Raw genomic sequence first — 25,427 nt, forward strand, 5'->3', positions numbered from 1 at the left:
TTCCTAAAAATGTGTTAGGCCGAGAGACTAATTTAAGTCAAGGCCTATCATCCTCAAACTCAATCATTATTGCATGGACCATGGTTCACACAGTTGTGTGGACCAAAAATAAAAAATACATTATTTTTGTACTGTAGGTACATTATTTTAGGGTACATTATTTTTGTATTGAAGGTACATTATTTGATATATACTATCAAATAATATACCTACAGTACAAAAATAATGTACCTTCAGTACAAAAATAATGTACTTTTTATTTTTGGTCCATGTAATAATTTGCCCCTCAAACTTTATTAGGAGTTTTTAGGCAAATTATGATATGGATCCGGGTTCTTGTTTCACAATTTTAGAAAGCTATGTTTATAATTTAGAACTCTATATTCACAATTTTAGATCTCAGTATATAAAATTATATTACCCAATATTCACAATTTTTGAACTTTATATTCACAATTTTGTTATATAGATTCAAAAATTGTGATATACGGTTGAATATAGAGTTATGAAATTGTGAATATAAAATTTGATAGTGAATATAAAATTCTGTAATTGTGAATATAGAGTTCTAAAATTGTAAACATGAAACTGAGTCCACGTTACAAGATGGAGTGGAGCCATGTCATAACAACCGAAGTTTTTAGGCTGAACACAAATCTGATAAATTCCAATTCCCTTTTTAACATATTAGCATTTCCTCGAGTTAAACTCGCCACATGCTAGTCTAGTGGCTTGTGGCCTGCTAAAGAACATACAAAATCAGAACTGCGACGATCCTTGGGAACCCAACAAGCCTCACAGTAGTAGTGCAGACGATCACTGGATGGCTATCACCATGCAAAATTGGTGGGCTGAGAGACTAAACCAAGTCACACTCTCGATACACCAGGTTTTTAAGAGTTTTTGAAATATTTTCCTTGTATAAAGTAGCATTGTCTTGGCTTAGACAGTCATATTAAGAAATACATTACACAATATCTTTGTAATACTGTACTCTAAGCATTAATCCGCCAAATATTATTACAATTTATTTCTCTTTACTATTTTATGTTTACTTGTATTCGGACTTAGTTGATTCAGACCATTATGGTTGTTTGGCAAACATGGTATTCATTTTCTAAAAATATAATTAAATTTTTTACATCAATCAAGGGGGGGGGGGGGGGGGGGGGAAAAAAAAAAAAAAAAAAAAAAANAATAATTTCACTCAAACATTTACACTATCAAACATTAGTTGTACAAAATATTTCAAACTACAATTAATTTCAGAGACTTTATTTTACCAAGGTCATTGTAACCTCTCAAAGTTTGTAGCCATATTAACCCACTTTTAAATAATTTTGGGAGCTTATTACCGAAATGGTCCCTCGACTATTGCGAAATTACCAATTTAGTCCTCGACAATTTTTCGTGCCCAATTAAGTCCCTCGACTTTGAAAATTTTAACCAATTTGGTCCTCCGTTTATTTTGCCGTTAAACATCCGTTAAAATGGGGACTAAATTGGTAATTTTGCTATAGCAAAATTACCAATTTGGTCCCTTGACTATAGCAAAATTACCAATTTAGTCCCCATTTTAACGGATGTTTAACGGCAAAATAAACGGAGGACCAAATTGGTTAAAATTTTCAAAGTCGAGGGACTTAATTGGGCACGAAAAATTGTCGAGGACTAAATTGGTAATTTCGCAATAGTCGAGGGACCATTTCGGTAATAAGCTCCCAAAATTATTTAAAAGTGGGTTAATATGGCTACAAACTTTGAGAGGTTACAATGACCTTGGTAAAATAAAGTCTCTGAAATTAATTGTAGTTTGAAATATTTTGTACAACTAATGTTTGATAGTGTAAATGTTTGAGTGAAATTATTCTTAGTAATGCAAGTACTCGTAAAGTAGAGTTCAGTTCTTATTTCTTGGTTCGTGACTTATTCAAATATATCTTACAATTTACATTTTTAAACAAGACTCATATTTTACATGAGAATAGGTCCGTCACTATATAAACATTTTTAGTGCTATTATCATCTTTTATATTATCACTTTAGCATTATTGATATAATATTGTACTTAAATAAGAGTACAATATACCTAATAGTTTACATTAGTTGTAAGCATTTAAGAGGAGCTGAGATGTGGGATGAGAGCAGGGGTGTCATGCCCAGCCACATGAATATTTGAATACTATTGTTGCTGGTAATTCATGCAGAACTAATTCTTGGTTGCAAAGTTGTATACTACCCACCGCGCCTCCACTTCTCCTCCTCACTCTCATTGTCAAATAGGAATTCCATGTAATTACTTTATAGGAATTCCATGTAATTTGCCAGCAAACTTAAAATAAATTCATAAGTTTTAATTTATTTTACTAATAGTGCAAGCTGCATAGCATGGGTTGAAGAGAGGTATGGATCAGCTTTGTTATGAGCACTAATGTATAAGCATTTAAAGCCTTTAGGTTAGTTGAAGCACACCTTGCACTTTACCTTCTCCATCAGTCTCTAGGGCATCAATTGTGAAGAACCTTTAAGTTTGGGGTTTAAACTTACTTATGACAAATTTAGACCAAAAAAAATCTAATATCGATTTAATAAATTAAAAAGAATTAAAGAAAATTTATTATGAAAAATATTATATTTCAGCCTTATTAAAAATCATATAGTATTAAGACAGCAAGATCAGACCTAACGAAGACCGATTGTGAGTAGGAGTCGGTCAGCGGAGCAGGTCAATCGATCAGAGGTCGATCGGCACTCATGTATGAATTAGTGGAAGAGATTACATGAAGAGGAGAAATGAGAGGATTGAGAGGGGAAAGGAGTCAACCTGGAGGCGGAGAGGATCAATCGATCGGAGGTCGATTAGCACTCATGGGTAAATGAGTGGAAGAGATTACATGAAGAGGAGAAACTGGAGAGAGGGAAGACTCCGAGAGAAAGACGAGTGATAAAGAAGAAGAAAATGAGGCCAAAGAGGCTGATTGGGAGAATTGCAGTCAGACTTGTCAACTACCAAGTAAGAACCCTAGTAGTCGGGTGTACCGAAGGGTCAGAAAGGGCAAAGCCCAACTGGGTGGGAAGGGTAAACCAGTCGAAAGCTCATCCCTAATAAAGCGAGCCCAAAAGTCGGGATGGGTAAAGCGGTCGACATATAGAGTAGCTCAGGCAAAGCAAATTTGGCTAAGGCAAGGGGATCAGGATCAAATTTCGTGAGCAAGATAAGGAAAGTAAATCAAAATACTTTAGGAAGTTCAATCGAATGTAATAAGGCAAGTAAATCTTGTATATTTATGGTAGATTAGGGTTACCAAAGCGGGATCAAGCCTTCTCATTGTATAAATAGGGGTGTTCAAACCTTGAAAGGGTTTAAGCAATTCAAAATTTATAAAAGGCAAAACTCTGTGTTCACCGTTAATCAAACTTAGACATTTTTTTGGTGGTGTTGAGCGACCGTTCGACCCGTGGTTGATAAAACCAACGAATTGAACCCCAACGAAGCAATTAAGTTAATACTATGAGCTGTCCCGTTTTAGGCACGACTAACATGGCTAAAAGACACCGACCCAATTTGTGAACCCAACATTAAATATTGATGTACCAAAATAGCAGATTACGTTCAGTTACGTTGAGATTAGTACCGCCTTTCAAAGCGTTGCACATATATGTTTAAACAATCCTACCAAACCGAGACTAGGAAACTGTATTATACTCAAAATTTGTGCATATTCACCAAATTTATGATAAATATTGAAATTCTTTAATTATTTATAAATTAACCGAATAACAAAGGTAAATTTATGTGACGGGTAACATAATTCTTATCAAGATTATTAAAAGAAACGAGCACAATAATATATATATATTTATTGCAATTCTATAATTATTTATGAATTGACCAATTAATAAATGCCAAATCTGAATGGTGATTAACAGTATCCTTTCTTCCCAAATACAATATCATTTGCTCCCAAATACAATATCCTTATAGGGATTAACAGTATCCTTATAGGGATTATTGGAAGATACAAATACAATAATGTATATATTACAAGTATTTAATTATTCATATATTGATTGACCGATTAATAAATATTGTAAAATCTGAATGTTGGATTTTGCTAGTCTATAAGAGAGGAGATAGGCGCCTGTGAATCTTAAAGAAGAGAGGCTCAGAGGCAGGCAGTAGAGTTGTTTCGATGAGTCCCAGAATGGGGTGTTTGGAAAACGATTGTGCAAAGAGTTGTTCCATTCATGTTGATGATGGTAGTACAGTTGGCAAGGTTATAACTTGCAAAGGTAGGTATTAGGTATTAGGTATTACACACATTTTGGTCGGGTCTCCTTTAATTTGTTCATGTTTTGTTTTGCTATTGTGGCAGCCGCCGTGGTCTATGCCCCCGGACAGCCCATGATCGTGGAGGACATTCTGGTGGCTCCGCCGCAGAAAATGGAGGTCAGAGTCAAGATCCTGTTCAGTTCGATTTGTCATTCCGACCTAAGTGCCTGGCTAGGCAAGGTATAGTGTGACGTTAGTTTCGTGTGATCAAAACATAGAAAAATGTCGAATTATATTCTGTTGATGGATGTATTTGTACCTTTAATTTGCAGAACGAAGCCGAACGTGTTTTCCCTCGAATTTTGGGTCACGAAGCCTCTGGGTATAGTACTTAACCCTCCAATATCTTAAACGTAACAAAACTTGATTTGATTTGATTAAGAATAATATGTTTATTGCAGGGTGGTTGAGAGCGTGGGAGAAGGGGTGGGGGATTTGAAACCGGGAGACCACGTGGTACCAATCTTCAACGGGGAATGCGGGGACTGCGCCTACTGCAAATCCGAGAAGACCAACCTGTGCAAAGATTATCGGGTGAATCCCTTGAAGAGTACGATGATTAATGACGGAAAGTGTCGGTTTTCCAGCAAGGATGGGAACCCCATCTATCATTTCCTCAACGCTTCCACATTTACCCAGTACACTGTACTTGATTCCGCCTGTGTTCTCAAGCTTGACCCATTGGCTCCCCTCAAAACCATGACCTTGCTTAGCTGTGGAGTTTCTACCGGTGAGAATTTCATTTCCGACTGTAGTAATGCAACATTATGGGTTTGTTTGGTTCGCACATGGAATCAGAATCCGAATGAGTATCAAATACTTAGTAATAGTAATGGGTTTTGATGAAAATATTTTACAGGTATAGTGAAATGAAAATGATTATTAATAGTTGAGGAAGCTGTTGGGTGCAATTAAGGAGTAATCAAAACTTATTCTAAAAACCTGTCAACCAAATAATAGCAATGATTTTAACACTCATTTCTAATAGCTAAACATGTCAACTAAACACACCCTATATATGGTTTAGAATTAGTACTTAGGTTATGGTGACAATTAATAGAAAATGTATGTTATTGGGCCGCAGGACTTGGAGCCGTGTGGAACACCGCCGACGTTCAAGCCGGAGACACAATAGCTGTTTTTGGCCTCGGAGGCGTTGGTTTGGCTGTAAGTAGAAATAGGATGTGGGGGTCATAGGATTATGGATTTCGTTAATTTTTTGCACCCAAAAATAATAAAATACTCCGTATCAATGTACATAAATTAAAGACAATTTAGCATTTTCAATGTGATTTCAACTTTGATTGAAAATCATGAGATTTTAAAATCTCGACTAATATAATTATAGAAATCATTACACTGAAACAGGTCGTGGAAGGTGCACGAATTAGAGGTGCATCAAAAATAATCGGAATAGACACTAATTCCAGTAAACATATCAAAGGTACAACTCTGAATATATGTATACATATTTTTATTATGTGTGTTGTATTCCAATCTAATTCTTCAACTACTCAATATATATACATATTACATAGCTTGTGTATTATATATATATATATATATTTTTTTTTTTTTTTTTTTGCGTAGGTGAAGCTGTTGGAATTACCCATTTCATAAACCCAAAGGAACTTGACAAGCCCGTTCACGAGGTCAGTAAAACAGTAAAAATTTTGAACCCAAATCAATTCTTAAAAATAAAATTAACAAATAAGTGAAGCTGAGAAATCTAATGTATCAATTTTTTATTAGAAAATTCACGAAATGACAGGAGGTGGTGTGCACTATAGCTTTGAGTGTGTTGGACACCCCGATGTACTCCGCGACGCGTTCTTATCCACTAGTGACGTAAGTAAAATATATATATATATTTTTTTAAATTTCAATCACTATTCAAGAGTGTGCATTGATAAAGTATTGTTGAGTGTAGGGTTGGGGATTGACGGTGGTTCTGGGGATACATACGAGCCCAACGACACTGCCAATCCACCCAATGGAGCTGTTTGACGGGCGGAGGGTGGTGGCGTCGGTCTTCGGCGACTTCAAAGGGAAGTCACAATTGCCTCACTTTGCCAAACAATGCATGGAAGGGGTATACTTATTATTATTGCCAGTGTCACGTACGGACTATATTATTATATATTTTTCTTACTGACAATGTATAATAAATTTTATTTTTTAAAAAAAAATATGGAACAGGTGGTTAAGCTGGATGAATTCATCACCCACGAAATGGAATTTGAGCAGATAAATGAGGCCTTCCAGCTGCTTATTGAAGGAAAATCATTGCGTTGTCTTCTTCGTCTTTGATGCATTTTCTCAGGAAATTGGCCAACATTCATGCAAAAATTTTAAATTTTCAATGCATTTTATTAAATTACATTATAAATTACTGTGCATCAAAAACATTATAAATTACTGTGCATTTTCTTGTAATTTTTCTCTAATTTTCTATAAAGCAAACTAGTATTTGCACCCGTTCTAAATAAATTATCATACAATAATTTAGGATTTTAATAATAAAAAAAAATACGTACCAATAAAAAAATGAAGTCAATTAATAAATAACACATTGTTTAGCTAGGAAACTACAAATTATTAAAAATTTCTTTATATGATGAATATAACTTACGTGGAGGTACAATGCGACTAATTTGTTGTTGTGTTGTTGGATCTATCACAATGCAAATTAAAAGACTTATAATGAATTGAAACAGTATTTTGTAATTTGAACAAATGAATAGTTTTTTACGGTGAATTTGATTCGCACAAGGAAATTAAAATCAAAATGATAATCAAATATTTAGTAATAGTAATTGAGTTTTGGAGAAAGTATTTTGCATGTTTAATTTGGTAGTAAGGTGAAATTGGAATGATTATCATTGATGTTTAGTTATACATGACCCTATAATGTGAATAAAGATTTAAAAAAATTCAAAAATAAAAAATTAATGTCTAATATATTGACATCCATAGTACCAATGTAAACAAAAAAAAAAAATCTTTTTAATTAAGGGATGTGATTTTTAATTGAAATGGTAATAAAAAACACATTAAAGCGAGTTTCTCGCATTGGGAAGAACAGGGGGAGGGTGACAAGTAAAAAAAGCAGAATAATATAATGCAAGGCAAAATCATGATATCATGCTTCCATAGCCTCAAAGTTCAAACCAGCTCTACAGCGTGTTACAATAAGCAAAACATGAAATGCAATGCAACTACTACTAATTAAGGATAAAGCTTATCCTTGCACAATAATTAACCCAAAAGACAGAAGGAAGCATATGTATATGAAATAAAAGACAATTTCTTTACACATTGCAGAAAGATGGTATTCCAAATAGATGGCAGTAGTGATGGTGGAAATGCTGAATCGATCAAGTCATTTGAAGGCGAGGAGCTCGTGGGCGCACAGGTGTCTTTGATGGGCTTACCCTGTTCATCAAAAAGTTCAGTGTTCACTCTGCTGCACCAAAGTCATTTGGTACAATGGACTAAGAGGGGACTATGATAGTCCGACTATGGTGGGATTTAAAAAGTTTTTAGTAAAAGTTTGGTAAAAGTCCGACTATCCCAGTGTTTGGTAAAAGTTTTGGTTCTTACGGGCTATAAAAAGTTTTCATTTTGATGGGATTTAGATCTAAAACCAGGCAGGCAAGAGATGAGAAGAGAAAGTAACCTGATAGGCAGTGAGCCCAGAATGACCCCGCTACAGTTGAGAGCAGCGATCGCACTTTCAGCCTGCAGGATAACAGCTGATCAAAATTAAAGAAGCCCAGAAACTGTGTTGGAACGAGATAAGTTTATGTTCTAATTAGTATTGGCATACCAAAATCTCACACATGGAAGGAAGTCCGGTACTAGCTCTTTACAGTAGCTATATATGCATTGGTATAACACCTTTCACACGGAGAGCATTCAGAGAATAGGCTTACAAACTTTAACAGAGGTCGGGGGAACTAAGTGAGCCAGCGTATTCAGATTTAAGCAAGTCAACCTAAGATGACCTATTAACAGATTCTTTTGTAGCAATCTCGATGAGTACTGGAATCGCAAATTGTGAATTCTCCTTCTAGAATGCAGTATTTCCTAATCACTTGTTACTGTTGGTTCATAAGCTATCAATATTAAAATTTTAAGGTAGAGTGCATACTTATAGCCGAGAGAGAGAAAAAAAGAGGGGGGAGCGGGTATTTGATCAGCCTGAACAACATAGAAGTGATAGAACTAGGAAGAAAAAGCAAAGCAGAATATCAATATCAATTACCATTGTGAATTCAACAAAGGCAATACGGGTGGAATGGTGATAGTCTCCAAGCAGCCTCAAGCGATAAACCTAAAAAGGCAGGGAATCCCGTGAGATTATATATACACAATAAAAGAGGCGCATGTTCGTAGTGAGGGAAAGAGTTACAAACCTCTCCACAAATGGATTCAAAGAAAAGCTTAACATCAGCTTGAGAAACCTGCTCAAACAAAGCCAGGTAAATAGAACAGTTTCACAAAAGAATCCTTGTCATTGTTAGTATAATTTATAATTACATCATAATAGTATAATACCTTCTTGTCAATATTTGTACAATAAACTGTTCTTGCACACATTTCCCTTTCATCCCCATTCTGAAGTCCAAAAATGACAAATCAATATTATATATGGAAATAAGAAATTACAAGGAAAACAGGGAACAGGGAGAGCAACCCACCCTAGGCAAAAATGTGGGGTTCACCGGAGCAATTGCAGTTTTAGAAGGCAGAACCCTCACGGGATAATATCCCAGCATGGTCCCCGAAAGACTGAGAGCAGCATGTGCACCTTCTGCAAAACCATAAATCCCAAGAATGCATAAGACTCCAAATTCCAAGATTTTAGTAGTACACCCATGTTGCTCCAATTTAGATTAGTTAGCTGTCATCAAGATTACCCTCATCAGTGAACTCTATAAAAGCAAAGTGAAGGATGGACTTGGGGTCTCCACATATGCGGCAGTCCACAACCTTCATAGGAAATGAGGAGTAAAAACTCATTAGCATGTGTTTAAGGTTTAACTAGCATGTCAACTTCATTTCAGCAGGAAGGAAGAACAGTTCTACCTGGCCACAACCAAGAAACAGACCTGCAAGCTGCTCCTCCGTAATCTAAGACCAAAACAGACAATATATTACCCAAATAACTAAACTAGAAAAGAAGGGGCAACCTCAGCCAAGTCAGTCAGGATGTTAATTTAATAACCACAAGATTACTAGTTCAACTCTTAGCTAGAACGGCCTATTAGGCCTTTTTGGTTTGAGTGGTCAAGTCATGAACAACCTAAACTGGTTTAGGTCATTGTGGTCTTTTGCCCACCGGGGGTTTATCCAGTGTGGTTGCGGATTTTCCTCCCCTCCAAGTTGGCCAGAATGTTAATTTAACCACCACAAGATTACCAGTTCAACTATTAGCCAAAATGGCCTATTAGGCCTTCTTGGTTTGAGTGATCAAGCCATGAACAACTTAGACTGGTTTAGATCATTGTGATCTTTTGCCCACCGGGCGCGATTTATCCAGTGTGGTTGCGGGTTTCCCTCACTCTCAAAAACTATAAAAGAAGAGAAAAATGTAGAGACATGATATTGAAGTGTGATTTTCTACCTGATGATCAATGTCAGATACATAAACAGTCCTCCTGATAACATCTTCCCTCTGTGCCATAGTTGTCCTGCTATTCACTCTTCTCTTTCCTTGATTATTATAGTTATTCTTCTATCAAGGAAACCATAAACATAAAACACATATAACAAAATTATGACAAAGAACACATATAATTGAGGGAGAGAAATAATATAAACAAACAAAAATTTGATTGCAGTCTATGGAAAACGCATATACCCGCCGTCCATTGGAAACACCCTTGCCGGAGTTCATGAAAAAGAAGCCGCCATTGTTAGCCATAGAAGGAGGGAGAAATTCCTCAGCCATGGGATTCAGTTTAGAGAACATCTCCTCCAGCTCCCTCATGTCCCTCTTTAGCCCCTCCTCTCCACTATCACTGCCGTTCACTTCCACCTCTCCGCCGCTGCTGCTGCCGCCGTCGTTCACCGGCGGTTGATCATCCAACTTGTGCAGCTGCTTGTTGCTACCGTGCGCCTGGAAAGGATGGACTTTCATGTACAAGCCATGGGAGTCCGCCGCCATCGGATTGTTACCGCCGTTACTCTCCAGCTGATCACCGTCGCCGTTAATAACCGCCGTTTCCTGAGAAGCATTCTCCACCATTGCCATGATCAAAGGCTAAACTAAACCCTAGATAGAGTACCCTGAGCTTAGCTAAACCACTGCTCTCTTAACTCCCTCTAGATCGATGAATTCGATCAAACCTTATGATGAACACAGAACGGAATGAAGATGAACAGAGAAAAAAAAAAAAGCAAAAGCCAGTCTTTTTAACAAGTGTTCGAAACGAATCAAAATACCTTTGCGGAAAAGTATGAAACGCACCGTTTCAAGAGAAGTTCAAAGATTCTCCATTGACACTCGACAGACAGACAGACTAGAAAGATAACCTCGAGGAGATTGATTATTGCGGAGAACCCGAAATGGCTAAAAGCAACCCACCCAGCAACCTCAAATCAAAAGAACAGCGAATGGAGACAAAATATAAGGAGGACCCAGACACTATTTTCCCTTTTTTTTTGTTTCAAGTCTCCCCTTTTTTCCCCGACCTGCGAAACCAAATCAGGATTTAAGCAAGTTTAATAATTCAAAAACACAAGAACCTTAAAATTAGTGGATTGAGGTTGGGTTTTCGAGGTAGAATAATAGGGACGAGAGTAGGAATACTGGGGATTGGGGTTGGCGCGTAGATATAGAAGGAAGCGTTGAAAACGATAAGGTTGCAGCTGCGCTTTTAGCGTACCTGTTTGCAAAACCTGGCCGTTTGCGGCTGCGTGCCCGCTCCATCCGACATCTGTTAGCATTTTCTCCTACCTAACAAACTACTCCTTATCACAGGGGCGTTTTCGACCTTGCATTTCATTTTCTTGCCTCAAAAGATTGAATCACCATTTTCCAAAAAAATAAATAAATAAATAAATAAAAATAAAATTGAATCACTCCGCTACCCTAACACGCTCTACACCTCAATCCAATAGAGCATTTGAAAAGACGTAAATTATAATATCTTAGGAATTCAACAAATAGTCCAAATATTGAAAAATTCATGACAATTCACAATAATGAAATCTTAGTCAAATTAGTCATATGATTGACTTAACAACTATAAAGTTATAAATTCAATTTTGAATTATCTTTTTGTAATTATTTGTTAGCTATAATCACTATATTGATTGCGTTTACCTAATACATTTATCGGATAATGATGGCATGTTTTCCTCGCCATTTAAAAATGAAAAAAAATTGAAAATCAACTCAACTTTAAACATTTAACTTGATACAAATTTATGGATGTGACTTTGTAATAAAATTTATTTTATTCTTTAACGACAATAAAAGTCTAAATAAACAACAATTTTTTTTATAGTGATATACAATGGAGATTTGAGTTTGAAAAGTTTTATAAAATTTTGCCCTTATACATACTACCGTATTACAAAGGATTTGGTTTTTAGCTTCACTCCAACATCATTACAAATCTATTATAGTCCTTAATTATTGCCATTCAATGACTCATGATTAAGGTTCCATATGGTGCAATTAAGTGGTTAACGTACTGCTAATTAGTTATCAGCTGGTAAGGCATCCACGATGGTTCTCATTATCTCTCCATTTTGTGAATCCAACTCTTATTTCTCCCCTTTTTAATATCTTATTTTATTTTCTCTCCAACTATTCTCATCTTTTCTTCCTTTTTTGTGGACCATGCTTTAAAAAAAAAAAAAAACAAACCATGCTATTTCTCACTCCTACACATTATATATTATTTTAGTCACTTTTCTATACTAATATTTAATACAGAGTATCCAACATCCCTAGTCCATATGGATTCCATTTTAATTTTAGGGAATTTACACACACACGGACACATATATATAGGGTAAGGATCGAATAAGATCAATTGTTTAGCTAAAATCGTGAGATCAGATCTTATGCATCAATGTAATAATTTAATTGCGTAGATTGATTTAAGATTCTAAGTTGAAGTGTATGTGAACGGTGATAAAATGTGTGCAGACGGTGATTAAGTGTGTGCGGGGGGTGATTAAATGTGTGCGAACGGTGATTAAGTGTGTGCGAGCGGAGTGAGTGTGTCAAACAATCTAGATCATTAAATTTTTTTAGATTGATGTACAAGATTTGATCTCAAATATTTTTAATGGTCTAGATTGATTAAGATTTCAAGTTGAAGTGTGTGCGAACGGTGATTAAATGTATGCGATCGAAGTGTGTGTGTCCATCAATCTAGACCATTAAAAAATATTACATGGAAGTACAAGATATGATCTCACGATCTTACCTAAACAGATGATCTCATTGGAACCCTAATATATATATATATATATATATATATATATATATATATATATATATATATATATATATATATATTGGGAAGCCCGTGGCCTGGTTGGGCTAACTCGCATAGCCCGACAATTCGCACGTACTAACCATGTATTTTTTGCGGGTAAATTTTTGTAGGTATTAACCTGACCCATGACAGGTCGGATTAGGGCTAGTCCACATGCTTCTACCCAGTTTGACACCCCTACTCGTAGCTATTATTCAAGAGTGCTCACTACGCAATTAAACTCCTCTCTTGTCATCTTGTGTTGATAGTGCGAATTGACTCGGGTCAACCTATATAACAAGAATTAATAGTAAAAAAGAAATAACAAAACAAGACATTTTACATTGAAACCTGAAAAGGAAAAAATCATGGGCCTTTTTAGGCTGGATAGACCAAAATTCACTATTATTGTTGAATAGTATATTTGATATATTATATTTAATACTAGCAAAATACAAATTAAATATAAGGGTGAGTAATTAGACCGGGGAATCAACTAAGGGTGAGCAATGTGGCCGAGAAATTAAACTAATTAAGACGGGAGTGATCTGGTCGTGAAGACAACTAGGAGGTAAGTGATAAGGACGGGAAACCCACTAGGGTTCTAACTAGGGGTGAGCATCGGTCGGTTACGGTCAATAACCGACCGATAATCGAAAGCATTTTTTGAAGACTCATAACCGACTGAAACCGACCGACTATACACACATAACCGACCGAAACCGAATACGTCGGTTTCGGTCGGTTATTTCGGTAATCGAAAAACCGAATTTCTCTAACATACTAACATCAACATAAATATTATAAAATTATTTAAATTCCATTCCAAACTGCCACACTGCAAAGTTCAAACTCCAAACATATAATAAGACACTGCAAAGTCCAAAACACCAAACATTAATACTAAGTAATAACTATGTTTAACACTTTAACATACAAAACAAACTGGCAGTGGCCACACTGTCCACACACACTACAAACATATAATAATATAATACTACCAATGTCCAAAGTTACAAAGATGAGAGATTCAGAGCGAAGCAGAGAGGAAGAGTACTAGGGTTTGGCTTTGGCGAGTGGCTGAGAATATTATTAGATTAAGTTGTGCGGAGGGGGCAGAGAGGAAGAGGCCTAATAGTCTAATACAGAGTCAGTAATGCTTTATTAATATATATAATTATATATATAATATTTATTAATATATATATATAAATGGTGTCGGTTATTCGGTGACCGCGGTTTTGAACTAGCAATAACCGACAAAATAACCGAATGGCCGAATAACCGAAATTTTCGGTCGGTTCGGTTATCGGTTATCGGTTTTATCGGTTTTCCGGTTTTTTTTGCTCACCCCTAGTTCTAACCACACGAGGCAGGGAAGCTCTGATTGGAGTGATGTAAGTTGGGAGCCGAAATCCCCCTTTACACTAGGCATAATGGGCTGTTTATACTATGTGACAATGAGACATACTGATGGTCAACCCTGACAAGGATGATGTGGCATCCATTGATTGAGCATTCATGTCGGCCATGACAAGTGTAAATAGTTGAGGTAACGACGGAGTTGACCTATCTACCAATGATGATCGGTAAGTATATTGAAATGGTGACCGGTAAGTCTATTGATATTGCGATAAGTAAGTCTACTGATTTTGCGACCAATAAGTCTACGACCATATATATAGGTTGGCAAGTAGTAATTTGGATTCTTTTTTGGTTCGAGAAGTGCACTTGTTAGCCATCTAGAGGCTAAGGAGTACACTTGTGAGCCCTCTTGAGACCGGAAAGTGTACTTGTGAACCCTCTTGAGATTGAAAAGTGCACTTGTCATCCTTTTTGAGACTAGAAAGTGTACTTGTAAGAATGTACCCCTCATGAGATCGTGTAATTCACTTGTGACCCATGTAGGGCAAGTATGACTGCTCTATAGCCCCATCATGTGCAATGGTAAGTGAACGTATAATACTTTTCTATTTATTTTGATTATATAATTTTACAATTTGATATCATTAATCATTCATTTAATTGCCTATCACGCTCATTTAACTAATCTAAAAACATAATAAGTCTCAATCAATGTTATATCCTTGATTTATGTCCCTCTTTTTGGATGCTAATAAATGTGTACATTTTACTTTAAATGTTGTACACTTCAATGTTATTAGACAAAATTGTCCCTACTACATTTTTGTTATACAAAACTACCCTTACACCATTATAACACCGTTAGTTTTAACTCCATCATTATTACCCCGTTAGTTTTAACTCCATCATTATTACCCTACATCTATATCTATCATATCTTTTTCCTATTATTTAATTGTCATTTTATTTAAATTATTAATTTCTATTTAATGGTTGATTATATTTTAATTAAATTTCTATAAATGATAAATCATATATGTGTGTATAAAATACATATATTATTTGTGTATATATAATTTGAATTAGAGTATAGAATCTTAATAAACTTTACCCATCTATAACACGGATGGGGTCTATCTCGCCGAAAGGATATGTATTTGATTCAACGAATATGTATGTCGATTCATATCATACATTTTAATTATTTTTATTTATTAATATTTTAATATTGGGCATAAGTTTTCGCGCATCGCGCGTACAAAATACTAGTGTTATAATTATAATATAAACCTCAACTCAAATAATTATTTTATATACATATTAATTTTAGGGTTTAATTTTATTTTTAGTCATAGTAGATTTATATGTGTCAGTCTAATCAACTGTTAGTCTCATTTTTCAAAACTTATTCCTTTGATTCTAATATTATTATGACATGATCATTTTTTGGTTATCCGTCAACAAAAATAAGGACATTTTGGTATATTTAGTTCTAATTGTTAATTTTTTTTTCTTGTCCTAGATTTATATGTGTTATTCCACTTTTAGTTTTTTTTTTCAAGAACATCCCCGTTAGTCATAGCATTATTGTGACATGACCATTTTTTGTCCTCTGTAAACAAATATGTTTTAATAACATTCAGAATGACATTGTTAATCACTCAAAATCTTCTTTTTTCTTCTTCGTAATAGAACAACACAAAGAGTATCTTCAAAAAACAACACACACTGATTCTACATTCATTGATAGTATAAATAATACATTATTCATTTATAACATAATAGAGCAAAACTACTACCATAAGTCTACTGCAAAACTCATGAAAAGGTCACGTAACAAATAATGTTAGGACCAAATGGGATGTTATGAAAAAATGGACTAAAAGTGAAATGACACAAATCAATATAGGACCAGAAAAGGAAAATGAATTAATACTAGAACGGATCAAAATGCCATTGTATTTAACGTTATTTAAATGGTTTTGTTGACGAATGACAAAAAATATTCATGCCACAATAACTGAGGGTGTGTTTGGAAATTCGGAAACCAAAATTTTCATGTTTGGGTACTCTTGGAAAATCTAGTCAACGAAAAGCATTTTCCGTTGACTGGGAAAAATCAAGCAATTTTAGTGGAAAACGACTTCCGCCAAATTTTGGCGGAAAGTCATTTTCCGGAGCATGACTATACCAACGAACCATGGCTACACCGACAGAGCATGACTATACCAAGACTCTCGTTTCCAGCAGACTGATTTCTGTCAAAAACTATATCAGTCCAGAGAATTGCTCTGGTTCCAGCGCTCGTTTTTTTTTAATTATAATTTTGTATAAATAACTTTATTTTTATATTTGAAATAAAATAATTAAAATGTTTAATTATACAATTCTACCCATTTTCTAAAAAATAAACCAAACACATCAAGACATTTTTCCAAAATGCACCAAAACATTAAAAAAGAAAATATTTTCTTGAAAATGAATTATTTTACAGAAAATATTTTACATAAATAATTTTCATGATTTTTAAACTGAGTCTAAAAGTAGTTTGACAGCTATAAATTTAGAAAAAAAGAAATTAACTTTTAATTTTATTTAAAAGTGCAATGAACATTGCTTGTCATTTTTATCAAAAAAAAAAACATTGCATGTCATCTAATGGCGAATTAGTTCGAAAGGTCAAACTGAAAGTCGTAATCACTAATCAGTAAAGTAAATAGTGAGGTGTTTGGGTTATTGCGTTTTGGTAGAAAGTAGAAACTAGCGAGCCGAGCCGAGCCGAGCCAAGATGGCAGACGTGACGGACGCCAAATTTATTTCCACAACCGGAATTAAATTGCCCTTTTGGATTCCGCCCGGTCTGGCATTTCTTCCTTGGAGTTCTAGAACGAAAGCGATCTTCAGAGTCACAAACTTGGCTTCCCGCCTAGCCTTTCTCACTGCCGGAATTCTGACCTTAAAGCCGCTTCTATCACACCGTCTTATTTTGCTTCTTCGCCGCATCATCGACGGGCCACGGGGACGAGATTTTCGCCTTTCGGTACACATCCTTAAACTGTATTCTCGACATTCCTTGTTTTGTGAGTTTAATATTGAAGAATTTCATAGCTATGGCTTTATGTTGCTCTTTTTATAATCTGTTAAATGATGCCAACGTGTGAGAGTGGAGGGATTGTTAGCTTGTGTTGTGGTTAAGCAATTCGTGGAGAATCGTGGTTAGTTTAGGATTTTAGGATTTTGCTTTGATTAGGGTTAGAGGGAGATAGAGAGAGGGAGGTAGAAGAATGAAGAGTCGATCGAATGGACTGCCGATGCCAAATCCGCAGGATGACTGGGGGGATGGTTCATGGACTGTGGACTGTGTGTGCGGGGTGAATTTTGACGATGGAGAGGAGATGGTGAATTGTGATGACTGTGGGGTGTGGGTGCATACGCGGTGTGTGCGATATGTCAAGAGTGAGAAGCTGTTTGCTTGTGATAAGTGTAAGAATAAGAACAGTAGAAATGATAGTGAGGAAACTGAAGTTGCACAGCTCCTGGTGGAATTGCCTACTAAGACATTGAATATGGAGAATCCATTCAATCCGAGCTTTCCTTCACAAAGGCCCTTCAGGCTCTGGACTGAGTTGCCCATGGAGGAAAGGGTCCACGTGCAAGGGGTTCCAGGAGGTGATCCGGCTTTATTTGCTGGGATCTCATCGATTTTTAGCCCTCAACTGTGGAAATGTACTGGATATGTGCCCAAAAAGTTTAATTTTCAGTATAGGGAGTTCCCCTGTTGGGACACTGAAAATAATGTGGGAGATGACAAGCAACGTGGTGGAAATAATGAAACTACTACTGATAATGGTGCTGGTGTTCTACTCTCCTTATCAAAGGAAAGTAACTTGCTGGCACCTGTGTCTAACTCAGTTGCTGTAAAAAGTGATGCCAAGTGTGATGTATCATCTTCAAAACAGACAAAAAGATTGGATGGTTCCGATTCAGATGGTATCAAGTTGCATACCAATGTGAAGAAGGATGCCAGTTCAGTACATCGCATTACGATACACTCTGGAAAGCGTAAGAAAGAAGAATTTGGGATATCCAAAGATCATGGGGGGAAGATGAGAAAGAAGGCCCAAATTGTTGAAAAAGAGGGAGATTTTAAGAAGAAAGACCCGCATCTCAGGACAGGTGATATTTTAAACTTCACATTGTAGATATTTTATGTATTTCTTTAGAAACTATTGCATAAATTTGTAGGATCTATTTGCTTCTTTGTGTAGCTGCCATTCTGCCAAAGACTGTTTCCATTTTTATTCTTCAAAACATTTTTGCACTTAAAATTCTTTTTTGACTTAGATTGTTATTATTTTAGCTTGCAAAATTTTAAATGGCGAGAAAGAAATGCAATTGGAAGGGGCTTTACCCAATGATCGCTTGGCAGAAGGTCCTCAAAGGTTGGATACTGATTGTGGTTATTACAAAGGCACTTCAAATTCAAGCGACCAGCATTCAAAAATGTCATCGTTTGATGCATCTAAACAAAACTCCTCTAGTGAAACACTTCTACAAGAGCAGAATCTAAACCAAGCTGCTTCAAAGGTTCAGAATTTGCAAAGGGAAAAAGATGGAATGGCAGCATCAATCCTAGATCCCAGCCAATCTGCCAATTTACCTATAAAAGAGGAGGTATGGCTTAAGATGTTTCATGATATGAATGTGTATATTATGTCATTATGATGATAGTGAGCTACTACTTATTCTGATATATCACTGTTATGTGCAGTGTTTACTTATCACGATGAGATGGCTTATGATGTGAATATGTATGTTTTGATGATAGTGAGTTACTAATTCTGATATATCACTATTAACTGTGGTGTTTACTTATTGAGAAGGCAAAACTATGACCTCTATCTTTTGTGTGTGTGTGTGTGTGTGTCTGTTTATGGCTCCTATAGTCTTTGAATTAACCTCCTGCTAGTTTCCAGGAATAGGAAAAAAATTCGCATTATCCAAGTCCCACGTAAACTGAATTATTCTTGATTTTGAGCATATACTATTGCTTTCCTGCCACTCTTCTGGCTTAACATTGTTCTATCATGGTTAGGATGGTGCTGGTGGTAGAGAGGCTTCGACAATTAGTGCGAAGATTGAATTGCAAAAGTCAGAGTCTGGTACAACAGCCACAGTAAGTGATGATCTTGAAGTTAAGAGTCTTCAAAATTGTCGTGATTTGACTGGTGACAATGTGACTTGCTCTTCAGTGCCTGAAACTGAAGCAAAAGCAGATGATGTTCATGGAGACTTTGATATTCAATCTTCATCTCCATGTGATGCAATGTTAGAAAGAACAAGATCCTTGCCCCATCATGCAGACACATCTAATATTCTCGTGTATGAAAGTGTTAAGGTAAATGATGCACCTGTAGTTAATACTGAAGGTAGGGACCATAAATCACAGGATGTTGACAGTAGTAACACAATTCTTGGAAATAATAAAATGAAGAATGCTGATGGGTTATCTCGTGATCTTTTTCAATCTAATCAAGAATCAACAATATCTGAAGATACTGAGAGAGCAAAGAATAGCTCATCAGGGCTTAAACATGGTACAAAACCTGCTGAAGATGTGGCTAAACCCAGTTCAACAACCATTAGTACAGCAACAGCTCCGAGTCAGCGTAAAGTGATAGTGACTATGGGGAAATCCTCTTCGACCTCATCGACTTCTTTGGTTCCAAAACCGTCTGCTTCTGAGAGCTGTGTATCATCTAATGCTCATAATCATGATATTAATAGTATGCAGAGGGGAAAGTCTGACAATAATCTTAGCAGTAAAATGGAGGCTACCTCATTTAATGTTGCTAGGGATGAAGAGGGGCATGAAAATCCTAAGAAAGTGGTAAAAGAGCTTCCAAAGTCTTCTGTTGGATCTGCATCAAAAGCCCAAGTGACCAAGATCACATATGCTTCATCTTCTAAGAGAACCTTGTCTGATTCAAAGGATTCCATCCCTCATTCATCTCATAGGACCATTTCAGTGAGAAATGTGTCTGCTAATTCAGGCTCTGGTGAATCTTCTAGTTCGTTGCAAAGTGAAGGGGCATCAAGTGTTCAGAATAAACCCTCAGGTACAATTTTACACCAAAAGGGCGATAAGGTAAACCAGTCTGGAAGCCAACCTTCAGTAAAAGTTAGTGCGACTCTGATGCACCCTCCGACATTGTCATCCTCTCCAGCTGCGCTGAGTGATGAAGAGGTAGGAAAAACAAATGCATCTTCTCGTTGCACTTTTAAAAATATACATATATATACATATATACAATGGGTTTACAACTTTTCTATTTTTAAACAGCTTGCTTTACTCTTGCATCAACAACTCAATAGCTCTCCTAGAGTTCCTCGGGTGCCACGGATGCGTCATGCTGGTAGTTTACCGACTTTAACTTCCCCGGCAGCTACGAGTACGCTAATGAAGCGAACATCTAGTGGAGGAGTAAAAGACCATGGTTTGGTAAGCTGCTTCCATTGCCCTTAACTCCTTATTACAGATGCACTATCCAATTTGGCTCAATTCTACTGACTTGTCTTATCTACCTTTATTTCTTTACAGACATCTAGAAGAAGAAAGGATTCAGGTAAAGATGGTTCCATCAGTTCTAGGGAGGGGGTTGATGAAGCTAAGAAGAGGGAAGGATTAACTTCTCCTGATTATAGAAGAGAAGATACCCATGCCAAGCGAGAAGCAGAAATTGGATCTTCAAAAAGTGTGCTCTCTTTGAAGAAGACTAGCCCTTCATCCACTGCAGCTGGGAGTAATGGTTGTCCTTCCTCGCATGAAGCAAAAGAACAGAAGTTGTCTTCTCGCAATTCACAGCGAAGTACTGTTGGTGATGATGCTAGAGTGACTGGGCGCCCTTCACATCGTACTTTACCAGGTTTTTTCTCATTTATACAATTATATCTCTGCCTGTTTATAGTAATGCCTTCTGGTTATTCATCATTTCTAAATTTTGACGTTGTAGCTTTGATTGCTGAGATTATGAGCAAAGGTGAACGCATGACATATGAAGAACTCTGCAATGCCGTTCTGCCGGTATGGTTGCTTTAAGAATATACTACTTTCCCTTTCATGAGTTTAATCTCTCTCTCTCTTGCCTATTTTATTTTGAGTAAAACTGGGGCTCATTAAAATCTTTCTGCTTTTATGCAGCACTGGCCTCACTTGAGGAAACACAATGGAGAGCGTTACGCATACTCAAGTCACTCTCAGGCTGTTCTTGATTGCCTTCGAAATCGAAGTGAATGGGCATGCCTTGTTGATCGTGGTCCCAAGGTATGTTTCTGAAATTTCAATCAATTTACAACAAGTGTATATGAAACTGCTGGGGGTGTTGTTAGTGGTGAATAATGGTTATGTCAAATTGGCACAGAAATGCAATATAGCTGACGTTATTTCTAAGCTTATGAAAATGGGGGCTGTGCATATGGTGGACCTTTGGTTCTTTTTTTGTGTGTTGTGTGTATATGTATAACTCTTTCTGAATGGACTCATATCGGTCCAGTCTTTCGCAAACAAATTTAGTTTTTTGCTGGAATGGGTGGACTAGCTGTTTTGTTTGATATGTGAACAAAGTAAATGGAATAATTCATATGTCCTCTATTCTAGAATTAATTTCTATGAACGTTAACATTGTTTGACTTCGGTAGAGATTAAGGGTGTGTTTGGTTCATGGGCTGGGAATCAAAATCATAGTTAGTATTTGGTTGACAACTTTTTAAAACACAACTATGGGATTTGATTACCCATTCAATTAAAAACGAGTATCATTTCATCTTATTAGTAATCTGATTTTTAAGTTTGGATTAGTGCTTTTAGATTTTTGTTTTGAATTTTTTTTTTTGGTTCATATTGGTGCTTTGGATGTCATTATATTAGGATCAATTGCCTTGATTTTTTGTTTTTGTATTTTTAAAACCTTTATTCCTATTATAGGGTTATACATATAACCAAACATGAATAGTGGTAATCATTCCAATTCCACCCTACTACCAAACATACAAAATGCTTTCACCAAAACCCATTAACATTACAAGTATTTGATTCCCATTCCAATTCCGATTCCCATGTGCGAACCAAACACACCCTAACATGCATGTAAACCTCTCCTTGTGACCCTTTCCCTTAAAAAGTAGTTTTGTTGACCTCCATGAGTGTGGAGATGCAATAGAAGAGATATGGTGGTTTCAATTTAATTATACAAGACAGATTACTGCTTTCAAAAACTATGTAAGACAGATTACTAACCTTTTACTCTGAATTATATTTTTGTCAGACAAGCACAAGTAGAAAGAGGCGCAAACTCGATAACGATTCTCATAGTAATGAGTTGGAGGATAATGAAGATGGAAGTGGGAGGGACAGGAGTGGCAAAGACGTAAGCAGCAGCAAGTCTTTGGAGTCACCCCAGGAAGAGTACCCTAAGCGAAAGAGGAACATACGGAAGCGGAGGCGTCTGGCTCTACGAGGAAGAGGTATCAAGGATGTTAGGAGAAGACATCGGGCCGGGGTAGTGAGTGATGATGAGGATGATGAAACTGCGTCACTTTCAAATTCTAGCGATGACAGCATGTTCAGTGAAGATGATATGGAAGGCGCTACCTCTCCAGCTACAAAAGAGGCATCTGGTAGTTCAGATGACAGAACAATGTCCTAATCTAGTACTAGTAATAGTTTTGTCTGTTCTCAGTTTCATAATGTAGAATGAGGAGTAATTAGCAGATTCTTTAGTTTGTATATCCATCCCTGTAGCAATTGTGTGTTTTGGTAAAATGTTGTTGGGCAAAATGTGCCTTTATGTCACTGCTTATGCTCCAAATGTAACATATTAGCTACTAAATTCTAATCCCTAATCAACATCAAAATATCTCTATTATACCAGCTGTGCTATCTAGTCTAGAAGATAGAGTAGTGTTGAATTGTTGATATTTCAATGTCTCAGCTGCATATATATCATTATATAATTATAAGTAAAAGTGAGTCTGCAAACAAATAATTAATACATCAGAGTAAAATAATGATACTCCTTTCTAATAATAACAACAAAAGAATAATCCTCCCGCTGTCGAGAATTGATTCCAAAATAAAGTAGCCCCGTACGAGTGCAGGAATCACATTATTCCCCTCCCCCTTCTTCCTTGTCTTCTGAACACAAAAAACTCTAAACTCTGTTCAATAATTGGTGGACCAACATAATGGATACTGCAATCTGCAAAAACATCTCTGTTCTTCTGCCCCTGCACACCATTTGTCTCGCCTGAAATATTTCAACAATCAATTTACGCTAGGAAACTAATACTCTTTCAGCAAATGTTCTTTCTATTTTAAAATAGTAAAAAATTAAATTTCAATCACAAAGTAGAGAGCACCTAAATTAGATGTGTACAGCTAGCTAATGCTAATGTCAAAAAGCAAAAAGAAAACCGACAAAAAGTGGGAGGGCGCACCGAATCCGAAGAAATGGACAGATAGCCTGTGGAGGAAGTTCCCGGTGGAGAGGACGTTGACGGCGTAGATCCTCCGGAGTTTGTTCCGGAACCGCCTGAACTGATGTTTGTACTGAGGTTGATTCCGAGAGGATAGGCTGGGGTTCCGTCGGGCTTGAAGAGCCCGTAGTTGCGCTCCGAGGTCGGGCCGGGCTTCATGTTCTCGTTGAACATTGCAAACACGTAGATGTTCAAATCGTTAGTCGGCCTCATCGGAGTTCCCTTCTTAGAAGTCATGAGCTTCATGAGGTTGCAGTTGTACTTCCTGGCGTTGTCCTCCGTCGCACCGGCCTCATCGGCGTCTCCCTTAGACGGCCACCCCGTCTCCGAGATCTGCACGCACACATTCTTATACCCTAGCGAATCTAAAGCAGAGTGAACCGCATCCATCTGAGCAAACAACATATTATCATAGTGAAGATTGGAGACGGGATCAACAATCCCTGGATTTGGCTGGAAGAGCACGAAATCAAGCGACACTTGCTTCGGATTAGCCTTATACGCAAAATAGGGATACGCATTGATCAAAAAAGGCGAACTAGTTTTGACGTGAAATTCCAGGATCTGGCAAATGCAATCCACCAGATCTCGCCGGAACGCCCCGGCCGACGGAGGATACGAAGTCTCCAGCACCGCCAGAGAATGCGCGGTCGTCACCGTCACTTGCTTGTCCAGGTTGAGACTCACGAGAGCGGCGTGAACGCTCTGCATTGCCGGGAGCAGATTTCCGGACAGAGTAGTGTCATTGAAGGTCAGGACTTCGTTTCCTACGGCGATGCAGGTGATTTTGGTCGCCGGCAAATACGCCTGCACGTTCTGCTTAACCCACGCTTGAGCTTTCGCAGGATCCTTAATTTTAGACAAGTACTCGTTGGGGACACTCACAATGAACTCCACATTAGTGTTGCCAAAAGCTTTGAGCACTTTAGGATCCGTGTCATACAGCTTCAACCTGGTGGCCCCGACGGCTTTCACCAACGGAACCACATCCTCCGGCGACGGCAGATTGTCAGCAACCTGGCCGTAGTTGATCCCAATCGACCCCGCCAATGCCTGGTACGCTATCAATAAAACTACAAAACCAAAGAATATCCACTCAATTACAATCTATCAGCCCTAACAAAATGCATTTAATAATAATTAAAAAAAAGAAATTAATTCAAGCAAAAATAGTATACCATAGAAAAAGAATGGAATAGAAAAACGGAGACTAGAAGGGAACAAAGCTTCCCCCCTCCCCATTAATGGCGTAGTGAGAGAGAAGACCAGTCCCAGAAAACGGTGAGGCGAGTTAGCTAAGGTTCTGAATGGGGGAACCAGTGGAGATTGGAGTAGTAATGGAGTGTGATATTATATAACGGCGTCAGGAATAGCCGTTAAAGTTTGCACTGACATTGCACTTTAGCTGCTTTTGAGCAAGGAACTAGCTTTAGGTGTCACAAATACACAGGCTATAACCCTTAATAATAATATAATAAATGTTACTCTAATTTTAATAATACAATACTTCATATAATTAATTCTTCACATTTCTTTAGGCATATCACTATAGTAAAAACAATTACATAAAAATATGAAAGATTCGCCATTATATTTGATTCCCCATTGCTTTTGAGTAAATTAAAAAAAAAAAAGAAAAAAAAAAGAAGAGGATATGACTAAAATTCAATTTGAGGTCCCCACTTATCATAAAG

The 25,427-nt window shown here is 36.9% G+C and overlaps 4 protein-coding genes across 5 annotated transcripts; 2 read left to right on the forward strand and 2 right to left on the reverse strand.

Moving 5' to 3' along the window:
- The first annotated feature begins 4,173 nt into the window (after positions 1-4,173).
- On the forward strand, positions 4,174-6,791 carry LOC116033576 (alcohol dehydrogenase-like 4). The gene is made up of 10 exons (XM_031276325.1): positions 4,174-4,293; positions 4,377-4,513; positions 4,606-4,655; positions 4,735-5,063; positions 5,418-5,500; positions 5,702-5,777; positions 5,924-5,985; positions 6,086-6,181; positions 6,264-6,425; positions 6,533-6,791. The coding sequence occupies exons 1-10, from the start codon at positions 4,194-4,196 to the stop codon at positions 6,641-6,643; spliced, it is 1,206 nt and encodes a 401-aa protein (XP_031132185.1). The 5' UTR covers positions 4,174-4,193; the 3' UTR covers positions 6,644-6,791.
- Positions 6,792-7,452: 661 nt separating this feature from the next.
- LOC116032651 (polyadenylate-binding protein-interacting protein 12-like) lies at positions 7,453-11,194 on the reverse strand. Of its 2 annotated transcripts, none has more exons than XM_031275321.1 (10): positions 10,200-11,194; positions 9,963-10,070; positions 9,425-9,469; positions 9,256-9,328; positions 9,037-9,149; positions 8,894-8,953; positions 8,752-8,799; positions 8,601-8,669; positions 8,013-8,074; positions 7,453-7,768 (listed from the first exon to the last, which is right to left on the reverse strand). In XM_031275321.1, the coding sequence occupies exons 1-10, from the start codon at positions 10,590-10,592 to the stop codon at positions 7,711-7,713; spliced, it is 1,029 nt and encodes a 342-aa protein (XP_031131181.1). In that variant the 5' UTR covers positions 10,593-11,194; the 3' UTR covers positions 7,453-7,710. The 2 variants fall into 2 exon arrangements, with proteins under 2 accessions (XP_031131181.1, XP_031131180.1); XM_031275320.1 differs by having other exon boundaries at positions 9,963-10,073; positions 10,200-11,188.
- A 5,873-nt stretch (positions 11,195-17,067) lies between these two features.
- LOC116032626 (serine-rich adhesin for platelets) lies at positions 17,068-23,123 on the forward strand. Its single transcript, XM_031275288.1, has 8 exons — positions 17,068-18,375; positions 18,560-18,873; positions 19,295-20,446; positions 20,543-20,701; positions 20,801-21,125; positions 21,213-21,283; positions 21,401-21,523; positions 22,524-23,123. The coding sequence occupies exons 1-8, from the start codon at positions 17,484-17,486 to the stop codon at positions 22,902-22,904; spliced, it is 3,417 nt and encodes a 1,138-aa protein (XP_031131148.1). The 5' UTR covers positions 17,068-17,483; the 3' UTR covers positions 22,905-23,123.
- A 46-nt stretch (positions 23,124-23,169) lies between these two features.
- Positions 23,170-25,156, reverse strand: LOC116032627 (glucan endo-1,3-beta-glucosidase 11-like). Its single transcript, XM_031275289.1, has 3 exons — positions 24,912-25,156; positions 23,695-24,806; positions 23,170-23,504 (listed from the first exon to the last, which is right to left on the reverse strand). The coding sequence occupies exons 1-3, from the start codon at positions 24,973-24,975 to the stop codon at positions 23,409-23,411; spliced, it is 1,272 nt and encodes a 423-aa protein (XP_031131149.1). The 5' UTR covers positions 24,976-25,156; the 3' UTR covers positions 23,170-23,408.
- Positions 25,157-25,427: the final 271 nt, after the last annotated feature.

This window comes from Ipomoea triloba, chromosome 10 (assembly GCF_003576645.1).
Source record: "Ipomoea triloba cultivar NCNSP0323 chromosome 10, ASM357664v1".
Lineage (NCBI taxonomy): Eukaryota > Viridiplantae > Streptophyta > Magnoliopsida > Solanales > Convolvulaceae > Ipomoea > Ipomoea triloba.

Coding starts and splice junctions, on each gene's coding strand:
- LOC116033576 (XM_031276325.1), top strand. CDS start 4,194: ATGAGTCCCAGAATGGGGTGTTTGGAAAACGATTGTGCAAAGAGTTGT. Junction 4,294..4,376: donor CAAGGTTATAACTTGCAAAG/GTAGGTATTAGG, acceptor CTATTGTGGCAG/CCGCCGTGGTCTATGCCCCC. Junction 4,656..4,734: donor TTGGGTCACGAAGCCTCTGG/GTATAGTACTTA, acceptor TGTTTATTGCAG/GGTGGTTGAGAGCGTGGGAG.
- LOC116032651 (XM_031275320.1), bottom strand. CDS start 10,592: ATGGCAATGGTGGAGAATGCTTCTCAGGAAACGGCGGTTATTAACGGC. Junction 8,670..8,751: donor TTGAATCCATTTGTGGAGAG/GTTTGTAACTCT, acceptor CTGCCTTTTTAG/GTTTATCGCTTGAGGCTGCT. Junction 8,075..8,600: donor CCTTTGTTGAATTCACAATG/GTAATTGATATT, acceptor GTTATCCTGCAG/GCTGAAAGTGCGATCGCTGC.
- LOC116032626 (XM_031275288.1), top strand. CDS start 17,484: ATGAAGAGTCGATCGAATGGACTGCCGATGCCAAATCCGCAGGATGAC. Junction 21,126..21,212: donor TTCACATCGTACTTTACCAG/GTTTTTTCTCAT, acceptor TTGACGTTGTAG/CTTTGATTGCTGAGATTATG. Junction 21,524..22,523: donor TTGTTGATCGTGGTCCCAAG/GTATGTTTCTGA, acceptor TATTTTTGTCAG/ACAAGCACAAGTAGAAAGAG.
- LOC116032627 (XM_031275289.1), bottom strand. CDS start 24,975: ATGGGGAGGGGGGAAGCTTTGTTCCCTTCTAGTCTCCGTTTTTCTATT. Junction 24,807..24,911: donor TATTCCATTCTTTTTCTATG/GTATACTATTTT, acceptor TTGGTTTTGTAG/TTTTATTGATAGCGTACCAG. Junction 23,505..23,694: donor TGTCCATTTCTTCGGATTCG/GTGCGCCCTCCC, acceptor GAAATATTTCAG/GCGAGACAAATGGTGTGCAG.